The 22508-nt window shown below is 42.8% G+C and overlaps 1 protein-coding gene across 3 annotated transcripts in view; it reads left to right on the forward strand.

Moving 5' to 3' along the window:
• DENND4C (DENN domain containing 4C) overlaps positions 1 to 6811 on the forward strand; it is a 125838-nt gene extending 119027 nt beyond the window's left edge. For all 3 annotated transcript variants that reach the window (XM_068234394.1, XM_068234396.1, XM_068234395.1), the window contains 4 exons: positions 792 to 909; positions 2972 to 3125; positions 3216 to 3280; positions 5920 to 6811. In XM_068234394.1, the coding sequence (XP_068090495.1) occupies positions 792 to 909; positions 2972 to 3125; positions 3216 to 3280; positions 5920 to 6056 (474 nt within the window). In that variant the 3' untranslated portion in view covers positions 6057 to 6811. The remainder of the gene's footprint in view (positions 1 to 791; positions 910 to 2971; positions 3126 to 3215; positions 3281 to 5919) is intronic.
• Positions 6812 to 22508: the final 15697 nt, after the last annotated feature.

Raw genomic sequence — 22508 nt, forward strand, 5'->3', positions numbered from 1 at the left:
CAGGTGTTTTTGACAACATTGGCTACATGTTTGTTTCTGGTGTGATTCAATCACTACTGCAGCCAAATAGACAAGCAGGGCTGCTGGGCAACTGGTATGGTTTAAATGGAAATAAATATGGCAGCTTTCTATATCCCTCTCATTATAGTTGTCCTTTAAAGAGGCACTTTGGCGAAAAATTATAAAATGTAAAATATGTGCAAACATAGACAAATAAGAAGTACGATTTTTTTTTCAGAATAAAATGAGCCATAAATTACTTTTCTCCTATGTTGCTGTCACTTACAGTAGGTAGTAGAAATCTGACAGAAGCGACAGGTTTTAGACCAGTCCATCTCTTCATAGGGGATTCTCAGAAAAGCTTTTATTCTTTATGAAGATATTCCCTAAAAAGAATTTAAACAAGGATGCTGGCCAGCTTCCCTGCTCCCTACACAGTTTTTGGCAGTTGAACAGAGCAACTGCCATTCACTAAGTGCTTATAAAAATAAAAAAAATCCCTGAGAATCCCCCATGAAGAAATGGACTAATCCAAAACCTGTCGCTTCTGTCAGATTTCTACTACCTACTGTAAGTGACAGCAACATAGGAGAGAAGTCATTTATGGCTCATTTTACTCTGAAAAAAACGTACTTTTTATTTGTTTATGTTTGCACATATTTTCAAATGTACAACTTTTTGCCATAGTGCCCCTTTAAGCTGCAATGCACCATGCAGTGGCTTGTAGACTGTGTGGTTTATCATAGTCATGTCATGTCTTACTACTTTTCCCTGTTTTTTTTCTTTTCCAGGTCCCACAATCATCCTTGTCACATGACAGCAAGTTGGTTTACATCCAGTTACTATGGGACAATGTGAACCTTCACCAAGATCCTGGAGAGGCTCTCTACATTAAGTGGCGGAGCATAGGTAATGTGTGTGGACTAAAGAAAACAGTGCTGGTTATACATGTTATCATTAAAGGCGCTTCATCAAATTAGTGTTTCAAGCGGTAAAAGAGAAGGCTTTAAAGTTGTGTAAATTATAAAAGTTGCAATGAGAAAATATTCCTTGGAAGACACCCCCCCCCCCCCCCTTTCCCTTAGCTTGTGAAAATGGAGACCAGTCCAGTGCTTCTTTTTAATCAGACACCCTCCTCCCCCCCCCCCCCCCCCCCCCCTCCATGTCCCCCTTGAATTAAAATATGGAGAGGGCCACAGACGACATACGGAGGACCAGAGCAGACAAGGGCACAGGTGATTAAATAGAAGAGGACTCCCACACTGTGGAGTTATGTGAATTATGACCACCACCACAGTAATTAGTTACTTTACTTAGCCTATTTATTTATTTACTATGCTAGTTACATAGCATGGCTCTGTCTATAGCCTCTGAGCTCAGCTGTAGAGTGTAAGCAGCAGTTAAAGGGGAACTGAAGTGAGAAGAATATGGAGGCTGCCAGTGTTATTTCCTTTTAAACAATACACATTGGCTGGCAGCGCTGCTGATCTATTTGGAAGCTGAAGTGTCTGAATCACACCAGAAACAGGTATGCAGCTAATCTTGTCAGATCTGACAATGTCAGAAACACCTGATCTGCTGCATGCTTGTTCAGGGTCTATGGCTAAAAGTATTAGAGGCAGAGAATCGTCGAGACAGCCAGGCAATGTGCATTGTTAAAAAGGAAATAAATATTTCAGCCTCCCTATCCCCCTCGCTTCAGTTCCCCTTTAAGCAGAGAGCCAGTCCGTTGGATTCTTATCACTAATGACGCAGCTCAGATGTGTAGGGAGGTAGAGATGTGTTTGAAGCTTTTTTTTTTTTTTTTTTAACACAAACTCTTATGGTGAAAGTTATGCTGTCCATATTAAAGAGACTCCGTAACAAAAATTGCATCCTGTTTTTTATCATCCTACAAGTTCCAAAAGCTATTCTAATGTGTTCTGTCTAACTGCAGCACTTTCTGCTATCACTATCTCTGTAATAAATCAATGTATCTTTCCCCTGTCAGACTTGTCGGCCTGTGTCTGGAAGGCTGCCAAGTTCTTCAGTGTTGTGGTTCTGCTATGAACTCCCCCCTCTCTGCACACTGCCTGTGTATTATTTAGATTAGAGCAGCTTCTCTCTTATCTTTTACAAGCTGGATAAATCGTCCTCTGAGCTGGCTGGGCTTTCACATACTGAAGAATTACAGACAAGGGCAAAGCTGTTTGCAGGAAGAAAAGAGCAGCCTGAAACTTCAGTGCATGAGAACAGGGGGAAGAAACACACAAATGATCTCTTGAGATTCAAAAGGAATGCTGTATACAGCCTGCTTGTGTATGGATGTATTTTTCTATGTGTGGACATACTGTACATCAACCTACTTCCTGTTTTGGTGGCCATTTTGTTTGTTTACAAACAAACTTTTTAAAACTGTTTTTAACCACTTTTAATGCGGCGAGGAGCGGCGAAATTGTGACAGAGGGTAATAGATGTCCCCTAACGCACTGGTATGTTTACTTTTGAGCGATTTTAACAATACAGATTCTCTTTAAATAAATGCTGTAGGGATAATGGAATTTTCACCATAGTGCCCCTTTAAGTAATATGTTATGTTGTAACAGCATTGGGTTACAGCCAGCATATAGTATACTCTCCAGAAACCTTTTGCAGATGGGTGATCAAAAGGTGGATGTGGTTGAAAGTCGGCAGGCCACATGAGCTAATTAAGCCTGCCAAAGCTTCATGCCCCCTTGCGGTGTAATTTTCCATTGCCCCTCTGTTCCCATCATTATTAGTGATAAGCCGCTAATAAGTGGATTCTAATGACAGGCATCTAGTGTAAAATTTTACTGACGGGCAGATAGTACTAGGTGCATGCTACTAAAGGGTAAATTGTGGCCTTCCTTATTCCTACACATCTTCTGATGCTTAGTGGCTACAGCACATGTGTGCGCTCTCCCTTCAATATCCATCCCATTCACAGATGGATATTTGTTTTCTCCAACAGAATCTATCAAGAAGACAGGTGCTCCTATACCAAAGGAACTTCAGGACAGCAATAATTTACTGGAGAGCATCACTCTCAGCATTCAGCACAATGATGTTCTGAGGCCTATCGGCCTCATCCTGCAAAAATGTGGCTCAGGTGGCAAACGACAAAGGTAAATAATAATGGCACTTCCTGCACTCTCCATGCTTGTTCATAGTTATGGAATTGGATGCTAACTTATAGTATTTTTTTAAATACACAGAAGCATTTACAGAGAAATACTGTACCTCTCTCTGGTATCCCTTGGCAGAGAAAATATTGATATTGGTAAGTCCAAATATTTTATCAAGTTTTTACCCATTTCTTTTCCTTCATGTTGGAAATAATAAACTTTGTGGAGGTTAGGGAGATAAGAGGACCGGGCATTTGCCTTTCGGGCAGATGATTGCAGCTCTGCTTTGATTTATTCAGACGGACCCTGATGCTGATGGCCTCTGTTTTGCTGTAAACACTTATTTACTCAAGTTAATGAAATGTAAAAACTTGGTGTTAAATCCCTATCCTCCCACAAGAAAAAACTCTGCTCACCTGGCAGGTGAAAATTAAAGGACAACTGTAACAAGAGAGGATATGGAGGCTGTCATATTTATGTCCTTTTAACAATACCATTTTCATGGCTGTCCTGCTGATCCTCTAATACTTTTACCCATAGACCCTGAACAAGCATGCAGCAGATCAGATGTTTCTGATATTATTGTCAGATCTGACTAGATTAGTTGCATTCTTGTTCTGGTGTGATTCAAACACTACTGCAGCAAAATAGATCAGCCGGGCTGCCAGGCAACTGGTATTGTTTAAAAGGAAATACATATGTCAGCCTGTATATTCTTCTCAATTCAGTTGTCCTTTAAGGAACTTTGGGATCTATTGGATAATCCTTTAAGTGGACTGCCTAAATACCTTTGACTTGAATTCTATTGGCTTGCTGTTATCCCCACTCCACATCCCCAAAAGTCCTGCACAATCAGTTAGTGCAGCATCATCCCACCATAACCACGTCCCTCTACTCATTAGAATGAGTGGTGGTTATAACTGCTGCGCTGCCTTCCAGTTGGCAGTAAAGATAAGGTATGTTTAGCGTGTGCACTTCACCTCCTTCCAAATTGAGTTGGAGAAGCCATGATGCCATTCCTCCAAAATCCAAATGATCCCCAGCCAGAAGCCTTAGTAAGATGCCATCGATAGAACTTCAGAGGAACTGTGCAATCATAGAGGGTGAGGTGTGGGAAGTAGTTAAACCCTCTTAGTGTTAGGTAGGTGCGAGTGTAAAGAACTTAACCTTTTCATGCATTACTTTTGCTCCCTTAACAAGTGGGATGCACATATGCAAACTGTTGTAATTCCTCCCCCGTTCACCTGATTTGGATGTAAATACCCTCAAATTAAAGCTGACAGTCTGCAGTTAAAGCACATCATGTTCTTCATTTCAAATCCATTGGCCTCGATTCTTAAAACATTACCACATTCGGTAATGTAGAAAACAGCTGACTTTACAGAGCACCTAGGAAAATGTAAATTCATATACCGCCGGGGATGCCTCTTACGGTCATTGCTCGGAACAGCATGCAACACAGAGACAACTCCACACTTCTCTGCTGTTACCGAACAGGTTTTTGTCAATAAAGCTGGAAAATTGGTGAACTTCTACCGCACCTGTGAACATTTTTATGAATAGGCAAACAAAAGTCTAAAATCCCGAAAGCGGTATTTTAAAGAGTAACTGTTAGCCCAAAAAAATCAAATTTAAATCTCTATTGCAATGTGTTAAATAGTTTGTAAGGGAGCCAAGAAGGCAATGCTGAAGTTAAAAAGCAATCTAATTTTTTTACTGTGTGGCTATCATTCAGCCTTCTCTCCAAGCTCCTAAGGAGTACGCAAAGCCGCATAACAGATACTGCAGAGCATGCCCATGTCTGCCCGACCCCCCTCCCCCCCCCCCCCCAGGACCAGGTGCCGATGTCTGTCCGCTCCCAACCCCCCCCCCCCCCCCCCCAAGAGCCGATGTCTGTCCGACCCCCCCCCCCCCCCCCAGGACCAGGTGCCGATATCTTCTCACCCCAAACAGCTGACACGGAGAGAGAGCGGGAGCGGAGTACATCTACACACTTCCAGCGCTGCCACCGCAGAGTAGCTGCCGCCGTGCATTTCTCTCCTGCTCGTGATTCTCTCACATGCGACTCGGCGGCGGCTGCTCTGCGGTGGCGGCGCTGGAAGTGTGTAGATGTACTCCGCTACCGCTCTCTCTCCATGTCAGCTGTTTGGGGTGAGAAGATATCGGCACCTGGTCCTGGGGGGTCGGACAGACATCGGCTCTTGGGGGGGGGGGCGGGTTGGGGGGGGGAGCGGACAGACATCGGCACCTGGTCCTGGGGGGGGAGAGGGGGTCGAGCAGACATCGGCACCTGGTCCTGGGGGGGAGAGGGGGGTCGGCAGACATGGGCATGCTCTGCAGTATCTGTTATGCGGCTTTGCGTCCTCCTTAGGAGCTTGGAGAAAAGGCTGAATGATAGCCACACAGTAAAAAAATTAGATTGCTTTTTAACTTCAGCATTGCCTTTTTTGGCTCCCTTACAAACTATTTAACACATTGCAATAGAGATTTAAATTTGATTTTTTTGGGCTAACAGTTACTCTTTAACGACCAGATTTTTTTATAGCACAACCTTTTATGAATCAAAGCCATTGTCGTTGTGTATAGAGCACAAAATGTTTGAATTGTGTCGATGTCCCAATATTTATGAACCTAACTGTATATTGTAAGATTCTCTATTGAAATTGGTTAGATATTTTAGTATCATTATGAGCAGGATGAGATAAGTGTAAGAACTTTTGGTTAAGTTTTCATTAATGATAATCTGTATTTTTACCCCTAACACCCCTGTTCTTGTCTTGTGCTATATTTTCAGAGGCATTTGACAATGAATACAGGCTTGCCTATGATAAACTTCCACCAGAGTTTCTTAAAAAACTGCAGAAGATTGATATGCCTCCAAGCAAGAGTGTAGAATGCTGCCGGACTGTCTTTGGGGCTCCTCTGATTTGATGGATGTCAGTTAATGAATTCTTGTGTTTCATTCCGTGCTATTTGTTGGGAAAAAAAATGGAAAGACTGGGTACCTTCATTAAGTTTATTTCTCAGCAGTGTGTAGAAATATTCTGGAATGGTTTCTTCAGTGCTGTCTGGAATGACTTGTGGCTAAGAATTAGAGCACGCTTTCCCCACACATTTCATTGGTTGATCATCTCTTAAAAGCACCGGAACCAAATGCTGAATATGTTCTTAGGGGAATGCTTCTGCTCCTTCATCTTCATGGAAATTGGTGCAAAACTCAGATACAGAGCAGTCATAATCCAAGTATAAGTATACAAATTCCTGATCACACTGCCATGTGAGCGCAGCTCTAGAAGGAAAGTGAATGCTGAATTGAAGATTTATGACACTTTAATGCACATATTTTCTGACCCAAAATTTTAGTTATTTAATATTCTTGTTTCATTTGGCATCAAACTACGGTGCAACCCTTGTTACTTGGCTATGCTTTACTGACAGTGAAATGTAGTCTCCTCTTGTTCGACAATCTTCCATTCATCAACTTAAATAGATTGATGGCCCAACTACGGTTAAACATAGATGACTTTACACTCCAGGACCATCTTTGTGTAGATATGTAATACAAATATTGGCCATGTGTACAACAAAGGCCTCATCTTAACTGTTTCATATAAGAATATCCCTCATTGAAGAGACTCTGAAGTCTCCATAAAAATGCAGTTTTTATTTTACAGTGTTAAGCATGAACGCCCCCTTTGAAACGCTGCATCCCCGCGGCTGAAGTCTGTTAGTCCCCCCGAAATCCCCTGGGGAATATTCAGGGATTGCTTCCGCATAGAGGCAGAGCTTTGAGCAGTAGCTCTTCCTCTCCTCCGTCAATCTGCGTGGATCTCCGCCTCTCCCCGCCCCTCTCAGTCTTCTTTCACTGAGAGGGGTGGGGGAGAGGCGGTGATCAGCGCAGATTGGTGCGCAAGGAGGCAGAGCTACAGCCCAAAGCTCCGCCTCCCCTGGGCAGCAAAATCCACAACCAGAAAAGTTGTGGATGTTTGCCCTGTGGTTTTGGGGGGATTAATTGAGATTTTAGCTGCAGGGATGCGACGTTTCAGAGGGGGCATTCATGCCTAAAAAAAATGTAAAATAAAAACTGCGTTTTCTGGAGGCTTCATAGTCTCTTTAAATGACCACTAACTTATTCTAGAAATTAGTATTTTCTTGCCGCTGTGCCTTGTGATTGCGTTAGCCTAACGGCAAACATCACACCCTCAGATTAAAAATGGCCATTCAAAACTATTAAATCGGTCATTTTTATATTTTAGTAACATTTAAGTATGTAGAAAATATTAACTTTATTTAGGCAACAATTTGGCAATCTAATTATACAATATCTGTACAATCTTAATACATCTGTGTAGTTTGGAAGCCTGTCTAAAAAAACCTGTTCTGTTTATGTATTGGTTTTAGTTTACACTGTAAAGTGCTCTCTAATAGCACGGTGTGTCTATATACAGACCATCATTTACTTGTGTAGTACATTTTAGAACCAGGAATCAGCCAGCCAATTGTGAGGGTATCATCAAAGGACTTCCCATCTGTAAAGAGAGTTAAGGTGCTCATTATCAGTACATTTTTTTCACCAAATGCAATCTTTTGATGCTATTTTAATGATTGAATTGTATAGAAAATTTGCCGTTTATGAAGGCAATCAATAAGGAATGATTCTTTGGTCAATTGCAAAATAGGATAAAATAGTTTCGAAAGTTGAAAAAAGAATCGTTCAGTAAACAACCGATAATTGCTTTATGATTATTTACGGTTGTTCACATCGTGTCGTAAGATCGTCTCTGAATAAAAAATTGTACCATTAATGGGCACCTTTAAGGATATCTGAGTTGATTTGCTGATTTGTTATTAAATTACTTTGTGTGATACAATAAGGTGTTTTTAAACAAAGTTCTACACAAATAACTGCTTTTGTCTCACACTTACAGCCATGATCATTTATATTAATATGTTCTTCTAGAAAAATAAGTGAACAAATCGCACATAACAGGAAGTGAACAGGGCATCTGAAATACAGAAGGTAGCATTTTATGATGACCGGGGAAGCTTATTAGAGATTTGCAGCCTGCATACTTTTTTCTGTAGTGCATTTTTAACAGTTTTGCTTTCAAATGAGATATATGGGGGCTGTTTCTGTAATTCAGGATTACATAAGTGATTCAGCAAACCTGGATTAGATTCTTTAAAACTGTCCCAGCACTGTGAGGGTTGCTGAATGGTTAGTATACTACAGGTTGTGTGACGTTTTGTTCTGGGTACATGCATACTGCTGCAGTGCCAGAGACCCTATTCACTACCCTTTCTGCATTTCCTCTCTGCTCTATTTTGACCTGGGTTAAAGCTGCAAACTTTTACCACCATTCCAAGTTTGCTGGATCACTTATGCTTTCCAGCCTTAATTATTGAACCGTCCATGTAAGTTTGTGCTAATAAGATCATCCCTTTTGGAAACTATGAAATATTAGTGACTCAGCTTTATTACTAAATCCTGTAAATACTTCCATTTATGTAGATCATTTGACCACTGTGAACACATTAATTACATTACCTGCTGTTTTGTTACGCAGTAAACGCGTAGCTCCAAAGATCACAGTCATTTCAAATTTACAAGCTGATGTCCCAGAGTTTGTAAATGATTGCTGTAGGTTCCCATATGACAAGCTCCTCTGGTAGGGCTGGTACACATTGGGGTGATTCTTGCTGCTACAACGTATCTCTATGGATACATTCACACTGCAGCAGTTGCGATTTAGATCAATTGCAAGCGCGCTGCATGCAGCATTTTGGGGGCGATTGCTCTGTGATTCCCATTCTATTAAACGGGAATCGCAAACGAAAGTGCGCAAAAATCGCGAGATTTAAGTTGAAATCGCGAGCGGAATACGATCGCGGGATAGCGGTGCTTCGGGCGCCCAGTGTGAACTAGCCCCACTGCACATAGGATCCCACACTGAACAGAGGCCTTAACACCTAGTTTAGAGCTTTATCTTGTCCCCTTCTGTTATCCATAAACCAACCAGAGAACGTTTGCTGAGAAGTCATTGCCTGTGTTCAGTGTGTGCCTATTTCTGGCCAATTCACCGGCACAAAAGGGTGTGTAGGCACATCCCTTTACTTGCATGTAAGCAGCAGCACTTGCAAACATTAGAGACGCAGAGAAGCTATTTTAAAATATTGTATGCTATTTAGCTACACTACTTAATAGGTTTTATACAGCAGTGTGATGCAGAGAGCAGTAGAATGCAGAACCTCAATGCAACCAGCCACAAGACTGACACAAGTCTGACCTCATAGCTATGCTGATACCTGGTTGTTGTGGGTGGTAGCACATCACTACTATTTGCACTAGGCTTTTAATAAGCCCTTGCATTTCTTTAGACACTACATAAGACTGGGAAATTGTTTCTGGTTTTATACCAAACTGTTCAGTGGAAGTTAAAAATACTCCTTTACTTTACCTGGCAATCTATGTCCTGTGTCTAAAACTTGACCATTGATGGAACTGTGTCCCGGAGGTTGAGTTAGTGTGCAGACACTGGTGTAACGGGATAAACTCATACATTTATAAAGCATTAATGGAAAATGATTGTGTAATATTTCCTTATGTCTTTATTCTGTTCTCTGTCATGTGGCTTATATATCAATTTACATCTGAGCTTTTTCTTCAACGTTGCTTTCGTTTTATGCATTCAGGCATAATTGTATTGTTTCTATCCCCATGGTAGTTCCTGCGGTAATGTTATTGTTGGCCATGGTGGAGTGACAGTTTTCATTTTGCTATTTTTACATTAATTCCCCCTGTTCCTATGTAATGTTACTGATAACCTTGCCAGAATGTACACACTTGTTTCTTCAGTATATGTATGAGCTGAACTCTGACAGCAGTGCATAGAACATAGATGTTCAGTTATCTGTACTAACCAATCAGTTTTTATTTTCCCTCCATGTGGCAGAGCCACACTAATCAGGTGGCTTTCTAACTGTTGTAGGATAATCGGGATAATCGTGCACACCGGTTTTTCATGCAATGTATAATATCTAGCATGTAGATTTCTTGATTTCTGTATTGCTTATTTCACTTATAAGCACTTTTCAAAGTGGAAAACTAGCAGGTTTTTCTTCAGTTAAAGTGGACCTCACCTCAGATTTTCTTATCTGCTCTAAAAGATAAGCAAGAGCATAAAAACCTTTAAAGAAAAAAAATTCTTTGTTACAACTTATAGAAAACCCACACAAAAAAACCCTGCAGTGCTTACTTCCTGGAAATTCCTGGGAGCACAGAAAGGGTTAACCTTCAGTGTTTACATATTAATACAGAAATCAAGGCACAGTTGACAGCCCTGATTTACACTTGCTGATAACCGCTAATTAGACAGGCTGATCTCTCTAAACATAGTGAACTTCTTAGCAACTACTGTATACGTGTTTTCACTGTCGGCTGTGCAAGAGTTTAGCTCCACTTTAACATTGCAAAAAGCATATAACCTGTAAAGTTTTTACTGCTGTTCATGTCCCTACAGGAATATGTTCACATAATTTCCCATCCGAGTAACGCCAAGAATTCTGCTGTGATCTAAATCCTGTTTCCACTTCTGGAACGCATTGTCCCATATATTCTTTCAGAGAACCATTTAGCAACTAGTAACGGGGTCATCAGTATATACAGAAAAGGCACTCCAGAGACTGGGAACTGGGCAAATTGAAGTAGATCTGTCATTGAAAAGCTATGAAAGCTGCCATGTTGACTATCTTCATAAACGCAGCTTTCCTGTCTATAATGCTTTAATGCTGAGCTTGTCACCATCGGCAAGAAGAATGTAGATCAGGATAACCAGAACACCTGAGCTACATACCTGGCTTGAGCGTGATTTACAAACTAGTCTAGTCAGAGTATCTGCCATGCTTCCACCAGAGCAGAATAACAAGATAACACCATTCATTGCTGTTATGACAAAAAAAGCACTATGGCTCCAGCCTATCTCCAATCTACGGAATATACTGTGGTAAAAGTTCTTAACTGGGAATTGTGTGTTACATGTGTAATAAACCCAAAACTCTTTCAGATATTCTGACAAACTTGAATGTATTTTATGGGGAAAAAAATCTTATTAAGAGGTCACTGTAGCAAATATTTGATATTCTGCTACCCCAAAGGTCATAAACTTAATGATAGCTGTGTAAAACTCTCAATATATGTTGTTAAATCCCCAGTAATGCCTGTTTTCAGTGCCTTAACAGCTCCTCCTCTGTCCGCAGGGCTGATGATTGGAACAGGAATTCCCCTATTCACTAAGGGCTGGTGAACACCAGATCGGCTCTGGAGCATTTTTTTTAAAAACACTTGCAGAGGGAAAACCGCTTGGCTAATGAAAGTGGATGGGATGGTGCACACCAGAGCGGTTCGTTTATTCCACAAACGCAAACTCGGGGGCTGCAGCATTTTTTAGATTTCTGAGGCGTTTCTGCCTCAATGTTAAAGCATAGGAAAGTGGAAAACCGCTCTAAAAAACGCTAGATCAGAGCGGTTTTCCAGGTGTTTTTGTTACAGAAGCTGTTCATTAACAGATTTACTGTAACAATATTTGAAATCTGCTACACAAAAACGCTCCAAAAAACGCTAGGCATGTTTAGAAAACCTCTCTAAACATGCTTAGAATCGCTCTGAAATCTGCTTCAAAAACCTCTAGCGTTTTGCGGATCTGCTAGAGGTTTTTGGTGTGCACTGGGCCTTAGTCTCTTCCACCTGAGAAACTCGTCACTGCCATTACTTTACTGCAGTAAGAGACCGGTCAACATCTACATGGAGAGAAAAGTTGTTAAGACTTGTCAGGTGGAATAAACCAAGTGTAGAGGGGTGTTCCAGCCCCATCAGCATCCTTGTTAACATGTTAGCAGTAGTGGAGGTTAATGAGCCGCTAGTAATTCCAAGAGCCTGTAAATTGTATGCAGCTTGGAGGCCAATCAGATGCAAAAGCTGCTAAATTTTGATTGGTCCATTTGCAAGCTGTATAAATCTGTATAAAATGTACACACACTCAGAATTATTAGCATCTCATTGACCCACCCTTTCATTTCTTCTTATAGGAGTAGCAGAATGTCAGAACTTTGCAGCAGTGGTTAACTGTCCCTTGTATCACCCGTACCTTCTGCTACCGTCCAGAGCACTGTGGGGTTAAATATTTCTGAATTGTATTTTTCTCCTATAAAACAGATGATCACAGTAATAAATGCTTCTGAAATATGGTCAGGTATAAAACAGGGCAATTTAAGTACTATAGGAAGTGCACACAACTGTGCTTATCCTTTTAATATGTGCAATTCTGCTTTGTAAATAGTCTCATATTTAAATACAAAACCGTATAGATATTGTCTGATTTCAGCCTGTGACTGTGTAGTTAGCTGCACCTCCTGTCCAGCTTGTTTCACAGAGTCTTAGATTACGGTAAATAATCTGTGCACTTTTAAACATTCTTTTTTTTTTTTACAGTAAGCATTAAAAGTATCCTTGATCAACCTATTGCAGTATGTATTTCACAAGCCATCAGCTGCTTATTGTTTACAAGCTGCCTGTGTGCACTGAGTGTCTGCAGGCTCGGCTCCTGCCCTGCTATACAACTTGATGAATTCTACATGTGTTAGGGCTAGTTAGATGCAGTTTAGGCACTGGTTATATGCAAGTAACCCCAGAACCTGCATAGCTAAAGCTTGGTACACACCATGCAATTTCCTGTCAGATAGGTCGAATAGATCATTTCCGACAGGTCCGATCTGATTTCCGATTGTTTTTCTGATCGATCTGATTTCCGATTGTTTTTCTGATCGATCTGATTTCCGATTGTTTTTCTGATCGATTTGCATAGACGTGATCAGAAAATTGATAGGAAATCCGATCGGATCTATCGGAAATTATATATTGACCCATCCATCTGATGGGAAATTGCATGGTGTGTACCAGGCATTGGACTTGTTAGTGATTAAAGGGATGATTTAGCAACCAGGCACACATTTGGAGGCTAGAATCTACAGCTTTTTAGGAGCAGTTGCCCAGCTGTTTTCTTGATTCATGTAGCTGGTTCTGTAATCCTTTCCCTCCTCGTACATCCTGATTGCACCTTTAGATTTATTTCCCAGCTGCTTCTGTTGAGTTCTGTTTGTTTCAGTTTCGCCTGCATATTACCCACTTCAGCCACAGTCATACTGCTTTCACCTCCAAAGTAGTCCCTGTGGTAATGGTATTCTGGGTCCTGGCAATGAAGCAGGATGGAAAGCAGCAGGAAAATAAATAGGCTCTGCTCTGTTATTTGTAAGTATGCTGAGCATTCCTTACTTGTACAGCAGCATTATACTTCGGTCAGCTGTAACTGCAAGTATTGGCAAGCATGAATTATTTCAGCTGGGCTTCAGATTTACAACAGTGCTTGGAAACACCTTCACCTGAAGTTTGTAAAGCCACTAGTTCAGATTTAGCAGACATTGCTGTTTATGCAGAAATTGGTCTGCAACGACTGTAAATTCAGCTACATACACTAACAAGATTTTCCACAGACGGAAAGATCTCTCGTGTTCTGCAAGACTACTGATGAAGTTATTAATTCATCATGTGTAATCAACATTCTATTGTTTTTCTATCTAAAGCCTCATAAACACTAGAAGGTTCTCTGCCGTTCGGGGGCATCTCTGTCAAGAATCTAGTGTGTGTACAATAACCCTGATGCATCACTGAAATATCCAGAGTGCTGGCGAACACAGTGAATCCAGCACAGGAGACTTGGGCGCACAGGGAGTAACTTCGGCGCCGTCAGAAGACTGAGCTGACGTTACTTTTAAAACACAATAATTTAGCTTCCAGCAATTGCTGGAAGCCAAATTATATCATTCTTCACCAACCATGGTGGCCTGGAGGGGGAATAGTATTTAACACGGCCGGGACTTGTGCAGCAGCAGGATCAGCCATATACCGGTTGTATCCTGCGCCCAAGTTTCCCGCGCCGATTCCTCTCTTACGCGAGTGCTAGATCATCTCAGCTGAGTGCAGGCCATTGTACCCATCCTCATTCTGCCAGCTTGAAGCTGCTCCATCGTCCACACTCCCACCCTTCATAGCAACAGAACCTATTGCTAGCCTGTATACTAGTGGTACATCTGTAGAGCCCTCAGCCCTGCTTGTTTATGCACCTTTAGTCCCCACTGTAGGACACCTCTCATTCATCCTTCCTCTCTTTTATATAAAGTGTGTATGTAGCTTATGTATGCAGCCGTTGGTGTTTGTAGACAGTCTGCTAATAAAAAAAAAAAAATTCTTTAATGTAGTAATGGCAGGGGTTGGAGCTGCAGGACAAGCTACTTGCAAAAAAAATCAGTTGCTGGCAAGTGAAATCTTGTTATAAAAGTTAAATATTTTTTCTTTATACCTATGCTCTAACCTGGGCATTTGGAAAACATGATCTGCAACTTATCCCTCAATACCGCTACAGTGATAATTCTGGCCACTCACATTTCAATTATGATCGATGGCACCATCAATTCAAATTATTCTATGTATGTAATATCGAAATGACAAATTTAACAATGATTAATTTTGATTGATTTAATTCAAAGGTTATTGTTCTACTGAATGTGAGAGGCAAAATTTACATCTAACTGAATCAGATTGTTTTAGATTCTTCCGTGATCAGTATAAAATTGATAGTTAAACATTGTATTAAAATTTATATGTGTGTATCAAGCATAAGAGACGTCAGACCATAAAAGATTGATGAAGCTAGATTCATATTGAAAGGGATAATAGTCTATTAAGAGCAACCATATCTTCCCCTTTTATACCCCAGAAATAATTCAGAAAGAAATACTGTGACCGGTCTTTATTCCATAGATTTGGCGCAATATTTATATATTCATATGCAAGGGGAAAAAATAGAAGTGAAATACATATTTTTGGAAGAGAAGGTATTTGGTGATCAGATAATATTGTACCTAGTGTGTTTGTTACGCGGGTTTGATCATTTGTAATCTATGAGCCTGTTTTAATCATAAGTGCCTTGAAAACCAGAAATCTACTTCCTGCACCATTGTGCCTGAAGATCGTATTCTCCAAAGCTTTACTTTTCAATCAGATTATATAGTACATTGTATGCACAAAAGGGATTCCTGATTGTTTTTTTTTTCCCTACTTACTTTTGTAGTCTAGGCCCATGGGAGAGGGGGCAGCATTGGGGTTTGATAACAGATATGCAGATAAGGTAATGTACAGGGATTTAAGGGTTAATCATTTAGGAAACTTAAATTTTACAGTTTGTTTTTTTTAAACATGTAAATAGTTTGCCCATTTGATATGTGTAAATGTGGTGTCTATTGCACTGCATGCCTTAACGTATACTCCTGTCTGTATGCTTTTTAGATTGATGAAATGTATTTGTTTTTTGTACATTAGACAAAATATTGTTCTGCATTTCTAAGCCTAACTTTTGTTGTCATCTTTTTGTATAGAGATAAAATATATAGAAATGAAACAAGAATTGCATTCTTTTGAAAAATAAAAATAAAACTTGCGTAACGTTGGTCAGAATTTTGTTTTTTATCATTATTCTAATGTTGTTTGTAAAAATGTGTGGCCGATATACTTTTAACCCAATCAATTATTATTTATACAATATAGCTCCAACATCTGGGGAGCATAGATACATAAAAAGTTCAGAAAGCTGCACAATCACGACAGCCAACAATACACATAGAAATACATATATCATTTATTAGTGGTTTGAGAGACATCACCAATGCTGCTACATTTTCACATTAGAAAAGTACAGCAGAAACAGACACTAGAGGGAAGTCCCTGCCCTTGCAAGCATAAGTATATGAGGTGTTTGTACATCTGTAGGGATTGTATAGAAGGAACACTGCACCACCAACAGTACATGCCAGTAAGTAACAATTAGGGTTTTTTTTTTTTTAAGTTCATTGCAATTACAGTACTGTATAATGTTTCAAGGGCCCCTCTATCGAAGGGATACAACCATATACAGTAAAAGCTGAACCTCGTCTGCTGCACTCAAAGGGCTGGCTTTTTCTAAGTCCTTGGGATTTTAAAAGCTCTTGCTAATGTAATCTCTTGCTATAAAATCACCCATAGAATTGCGTTAGTAAGAGCTTTTCAAATCGCTAGTGCTTAAAAAAAACTCTTGAAGATGCTAAAATGTTGGATTTGGGTTGAACAGTTAAATAAAACTCATTGTTTGTTTTACTGTGCTTACTGTACTTACTGTACATCAGTAGAGTATGAGAATTTGATAATTCATCCGAATTCATAGTTTTGATACTGATTACAGGTTGTCCTGGTTGAGAGGCAGCCAAGTAGGCCCAAACCATGATGCTACCAACACTGTGGCTCTTTCTGTTGGAACTGCGGGTTTGCATTTTGCCAAAACAGAACGATTTCATTCAAACTTGAACAATATTCATATTAGTATTATTATTGTATTTATAAAGCGCCAACATATTACGCAGCGCTGGACATTAATTTAGGTTACAGACCATATCGGTTCACATTACAAAACGCGGACGGCCACGCATGTGGAACGCAACGCATGCGGACGCATGCCATCCGCGTTTGTATGCGTTGCGTGGCTGATCCCATCACTGAAAAGTGAATGGGACAGCCGCGCGTTTCTGCAAAATCTGCATGCAGCATGCGTTCCCAGACTGCACAGGTTCGGAACGCATGCAGTGTGAACATCAGACAGTGCACTCTATGCACTGTCTGATGTCATGCGTGTCTGCCTCCTGCACGCGTTTCTAAAACGCGGCTGGAAACGCGTGCAGTCTGAACGGGCCCAAGGGGTGACAAACAGCAATATGACAATACAGGAATACAAGAAAACCAGATCACACAGCACAGTATGAGTACAAGGTAATGCTTAGTCAGTCTTTGGATGGGAGCATGGAGATTAGGCAAGTTAGGTTCACTCAAATGCATAGCATGGGTGCACAGTAATGGAGGTGCATGATCAGGAAGGACACAAAAGGAGGACCCTGCCCAAAGGCTTATAATCTAGAGGGAGGGGTAGGGGACCAGAGTTCAGCTGTGGGTTTAACATTCTATTTGTCATATTTATTCACAGAATATTCCAGTTGCCATCTGGCCTGTCCATGTGATGTTTAATAAACTATATGGGCAGCATTTCGGTGAAAGGAGGAAGTGCGGTAGTGAATGGTGGAACGCGTCTCATAGGTTGCATTACAGCGGTCGCACGCATAGCATCCACGGACTTCTGGGAAGGTTAACACCCGTGCCGCCCCCCCATCCCGTGGTCACAGGTGGGGTAATTTTAATTAGAATTCTGAATTTGTGTAGATCACTACTCGGAAGCCCATCCCTGCATACGTTGCGCAGTCTCCCGCACAGCAACAGAGTGCATTATCGGATTTGCAACTGACTTCACATCTGTACAGTATAAGCCCAGTGATGTCACCCAAGGGACCGGGCGACTTCAGTCATAGGTGTGTACGCACCTTTAAGCTGAGAAAAAAAAATGCAACAATAATTTCACAGAAAACCCCTAATCCAGACCTTTGTATTTGAAATTGACGCCTGTTTGGGACCTGCTATCCTTGCCAGGGAGTAGATGTCAGTTACCACGCCCCTCTCCCGTTGCTGCAGCCCACTCACTTTGCTGTTGGAATGACAGCAGCGTTCCGTTAGCCGGTCAGGAGACTATTTCATTGGCTCCTGACCCTGTGATCACTGTAATTGGCCCACAGGAGCCAATGAAATCATCTCCTGAACAGCTCACAGAGCTCTGCTGTGGGGCTGCAGTGACAGGAAAGCAGCGCAAATGGTGAGAAAGACTGGTCTGTGTGGTGTGACGTTGGTGAGCTCCGTTTTTTCTTTTTACCACAAAGTATCTTGTCCCTAAGGGGCCAGAGGCATCTTATATGGAAGCAGTTAAACTTTATATCCACAAGTTTGCCACAACAAACCCCTTCCCCCCCCCAAAATCCTAAAGTGATATACAGTTTATTGTACAGTGCTTCCAAACGATCACTAATCATGGTGTAAATCACTCTGGGGATCGTGCACAAAGTGCAATTCCTAAGCGCAGCAGAGATCCCCAGTGGGTCCCCGGACTTACTCAGTAAGCATGACAGAATGATCTCCAGCTTTGTGCTCGTCTCACCTGTGTTAACCGCTTAAGTACCAGCGGTCTCTCCCTCCTTAAGGACCAGAGACCAATGGTACCAGAAACCGCCGCATAACCACGTATACCCACAGTTACCGCCGCATAACCGGAGCCTCAGGCCACCCTTTCTGCCGTCTCTATGACGGCAGAGCTCTGTGAGCCAGTCGGGAGCCACTTTCATTGGCTCCTGAGTCCTGATCATGTGATCAATATAAGCCAATGGGTGTTGCTTGCATCAATGACGGGGTCAGGAGCCAATGAAATCGGCTTCTTACTGGCTCACACATTTTAAATTTTACAGTTTTTCACTGTAGTGCCCCTTTAATCTGAATCCTCTTCATAACATTCTGGATTATATACAAATTGCCATCATAAAAACTGGAGGTTTGTAAATACCAGTATTTGCGCCTTAACACCTTTGGCCATAATTGTGTGTTCATATAAAAACTAAGTAATCAAGCTGCCATTAATCATTGCAATACATAGAGCCACATTTAATGCTTTTAGTTGCTCTCATTAAAGATGACTTTTCCCTTCAAAGCTCATAACCACACAGAACTGCACAGTCACAGAAATGAGACTGTGCAGCTTTGTGCATGGCCAGGCTGAAAATCTAATAGCCTATTATTACAACCCTTACTTTAACTACTTGAGGACCGCCCCCAGCCGATGGGCGGCGGCAAAGACCGGGCCCAAACGACCGCAATACGGCCATCGGCGGGGCTGTGGTGGCTGTGCGGCTGGCTGTGGCTGTGTGGCGATCGCGTCATCAATGACGCGATTGCCGCCGGCAATAGGCTCCGCCCACCCTGCTCGGAAAATCGCCGGCCAATTAGCAGCGCCAGCGGGTTTCAAATGCGGCGATCTGGCCAATCAGAGGAGTATAATACACTTTGTTATTGTAACAAAGTGTATTATACTGGCTGCCTCCTCCGCTGATGGTCACTCGTCGTGCGACCATCAGAGAGGACAGGCAGCCTGCAGATAAGTGCACACAAACACTCTTTGCCCCACACAGACCACCCGATCGCCCACCCCAGCCCTCAGAACCCCCCCTGACCACCCCAGCACACCAGTGTCTGCATCCCACCACCCACCTAAAAACCCATCAATCACTCCCTGTCACTATCTAGGGACGCTATCCCCTAGGTTAGGTCCCTAACTGCCCCCTAGGGTCCCCTGATCACCTCCCCTACCCTCAGATCCCCCCCAGACCCCCCTCCCAGACCACCCCCTGTATGCTGTATACAGCTATATAGCTGCCTTACCCACTGATCACCTGTCTATCACCCCTTGTCACCACCACCCATCAGCGCAGACCCTAAACTGTCCCTTGGGGGGCACCTGATCACCCACCCAGACCCTCAGATTGCCCTCAGACCCCACCTCCTGATAACCTCCCCAGTGCATTGTTTACATCTATTCTCCCCTGTAATCCCTCACTGATCTCCTATCGTCACCCCCTGTGTCTGCCACCCACCAGATCAGGACCCAGTCTGCCCCGTGCGGGCACCTAATCAACCCCCCACACCCTTAGATCGCCCTCAGACCCCCCCCCCCCCCCCCCTCCCCCAATCACCTTCCCAGTGCATTGTATTTGATTGTGCTGCAATTGCATTTGATTGTGCTGACATTCAATTTGATTGTGCTGTAATTGTATTTGATTGTCCCGTGATTGGCTTTGATTGTCCCGTGATTGCCTTGTGATTGCCCTTTAATTGTCCCGTGATCGGCTTTGATTGTCCCGTGATCGACTTTGATTGTCCCGTGATCGGCTTTGATTGTCCCGTGATTGGTTTGATTGCCCTGTGATTGGCCTGTGATTGGCCTGTGATTGGCCTGTGATTTGCTTTGATTTGCTTTGATTGGCCTGTGATTTGCTTTGATTGGCCTGTGATTTGCTTTGATTGGCCTGTGATTTGCTTTGATTGGCCTGTGATTTGCTTTGATTGGCCTGTGATTTGCTTTGATTGGCCTGTGATCTGCTTTGATTGGCCTGTGATTGGTTTGATTGCCCTGTGATTGACTTTGATTGTCCCGGGAATTGAGAGCCCTGTGATTGGCCTGCGATTGCCCTGTGATTGCCTTTGATTGTCCTGTGATTGTTTCTGATTGCCTCCGATTCCCCACTCGCCACCACCCCCCTGTCACTATCCAAGTGATCTAAAAACAGTGAAAACTGTCACTTTTTTAGTATCACTAGTGTTAGCAGTTAGGCCAGTTAGCTAGGCCCCTTTGTAAGTGTCAGTTAGTGCTCAGCCCACTGCACCACAGTCTCTAATTAGCGTCATCACTGTCGCTAATCAACATTAGCACTATATAGTATCTGTAAGTGATCATTACTGATCGCAGTCAGATCTATTAGGGTCACTAAGATCCACAAAAAAACGCAGTGTTTGCCCGATCAGGCCTGATCGTTCGCCTGCACTTGCGTTCAGCCCGCCCCACCGCAGTGACAGAATTTTTTTTTCTGATCACTGCAAAAAACACTGTACAATAGCTGTGGCACTTTAAACATCAGTTTTGATTTTTTTATCAAAACTCAGTGACCACAGCTTTCTACCTCTCAAATACTCCCTTTTGCTAGGTAGGTGCTCTTTTTTTCTAGGTAGTCTCAGAGGAATACCCACTAAATTTAGCAGCCCACCATGGCAAGAAAGGGGTATTCCGATGATGAGGTTCTCAGGTACATGGCCCAGTCGGATGAGGACGATTGGGACGCCTCATTCGACGAATCTTCCGGGTCAGAGTTTGAACCTGAATTGAGCAGTGGCTCACTGACCGAGAGTGATGACGAGGTTGAGGTCCCGGCTAAAGCCAGGCGTACCACACCCCATGTTGGACCGCAGGTGGCGCAGGATCGGCCTCAAGGGCAGCAGAGTGGTGTTCGTGCTGGTCTGACATTTCATGGTGGGGCAGGCACCAGCAGCACAACATCTGGACCTAGCACCAGTACTTCCGTAGACCCTGGTGAAGTGGCGAGCACCAGCATGGAAGTTGAAACTGGTTCGGTGGCACGTGCAGTAAGATCCCAGTCGCAGCCACCAAGAAGACGGGCCCGTACTACCCCTAGTTTACCAGAGGTGCTGGCAAACCCAAATTGGCAATACCCTGATTCCGCCGCACCCGTACTTCCCCCTTTCACTGCCCAGTCTGGAGTCCAGGTGGAGACAGATAATCTAGGATCGGCCCTAGACTTTTTCTATCTGTTCTACGCCCAGGATCTCTTAGACTTAATTGTGGCAGAGACCAACCGTAAGGCCACACAATATATAACCGCCAATCCGGAAAAGTTCCTTGCCCAGCCTTTTCGGTGGAAACCAGTCCAAGTTTCCGAAATGAAAATGTTTTTGGGCCTTCTCCTTCACACGGGACTAGTAAAGCAGAATGTGTTGCGGTCTTATTGGTCTACGGACCCAGCATATCATGTTCCTCTGTACTCTGCTGCCATGTCCAGGACACGATTTGAGAACATCCTGCGCTTCCTGCACTTCAATAACAACGAAACCTGTCATCGAAGTGACCACTCTGCTTTTGACCGGCTCCACAAAATTCGACCCCTCATAGACCACCTGTCATCCAGATTTGCAGATGCTTATACCCCTGACCAGGACATATGCGTAGACGAGTCCCTCATACGCTTTACCGGGCGCCTTCGCATCAAACAGTACATCCCAAGCAAGCGCGCCCGGTATGGGGTGAAACTTTATAAGCTCTGTGAAAGGGCCACAGGCTATACATCTTATTTTAGGGTCTATGAGGGAAAAGACTCAAAATTGGAGCCGGTCGGATGCCCTGACTACCTGGGGAGCAGTGGAAAGGTTGTGTGGGACTTGGTGTCACCCTTGTTCCAGAAAGGGTACCATCTTTTTGTGGACAATAATTACACAAGTGTGGCCCTCTTTCAGCACTTAAAAATAGAAAAAATCCGATGCTGTGGCACCGTGCGGCCTAGTCGCCGGGGCTTCCCCCAATGGCTCATTACCACCAGACTTGAACGGGGGCAGAGGGCTGCCTTGTATGCTGACGACCTGCTCGCGGTGAAATGGAAGGACAAGAGGGAGGTTTACTTTCTGTCCACCATTCACGCAGACACGACAGTTGAAATTCAACGGCGAACTGAGGTCATTGAAAAACCCCTTGTCGTCCATGAGTATAATACTAACATGGGAGGGGTGGACTTCAATGACCAGAGGTTAGCACCCTA

This window comes from Hyperolius riggenbachi, chromosome 1 (genome assembly GCF_040937935.1).
Source record: "Hyperolius riggenbachi isolate aHypRig1 chromosome 1, aHypRig1.pri, whole genome shotgun sequence".
Classification (NCBI taxonomy): Eukaryota; Metazoa; Chordata; class Amphibia; order Anura; family Hyperoliidae; genus Hyperolius; species Hyperolius riggenbachi.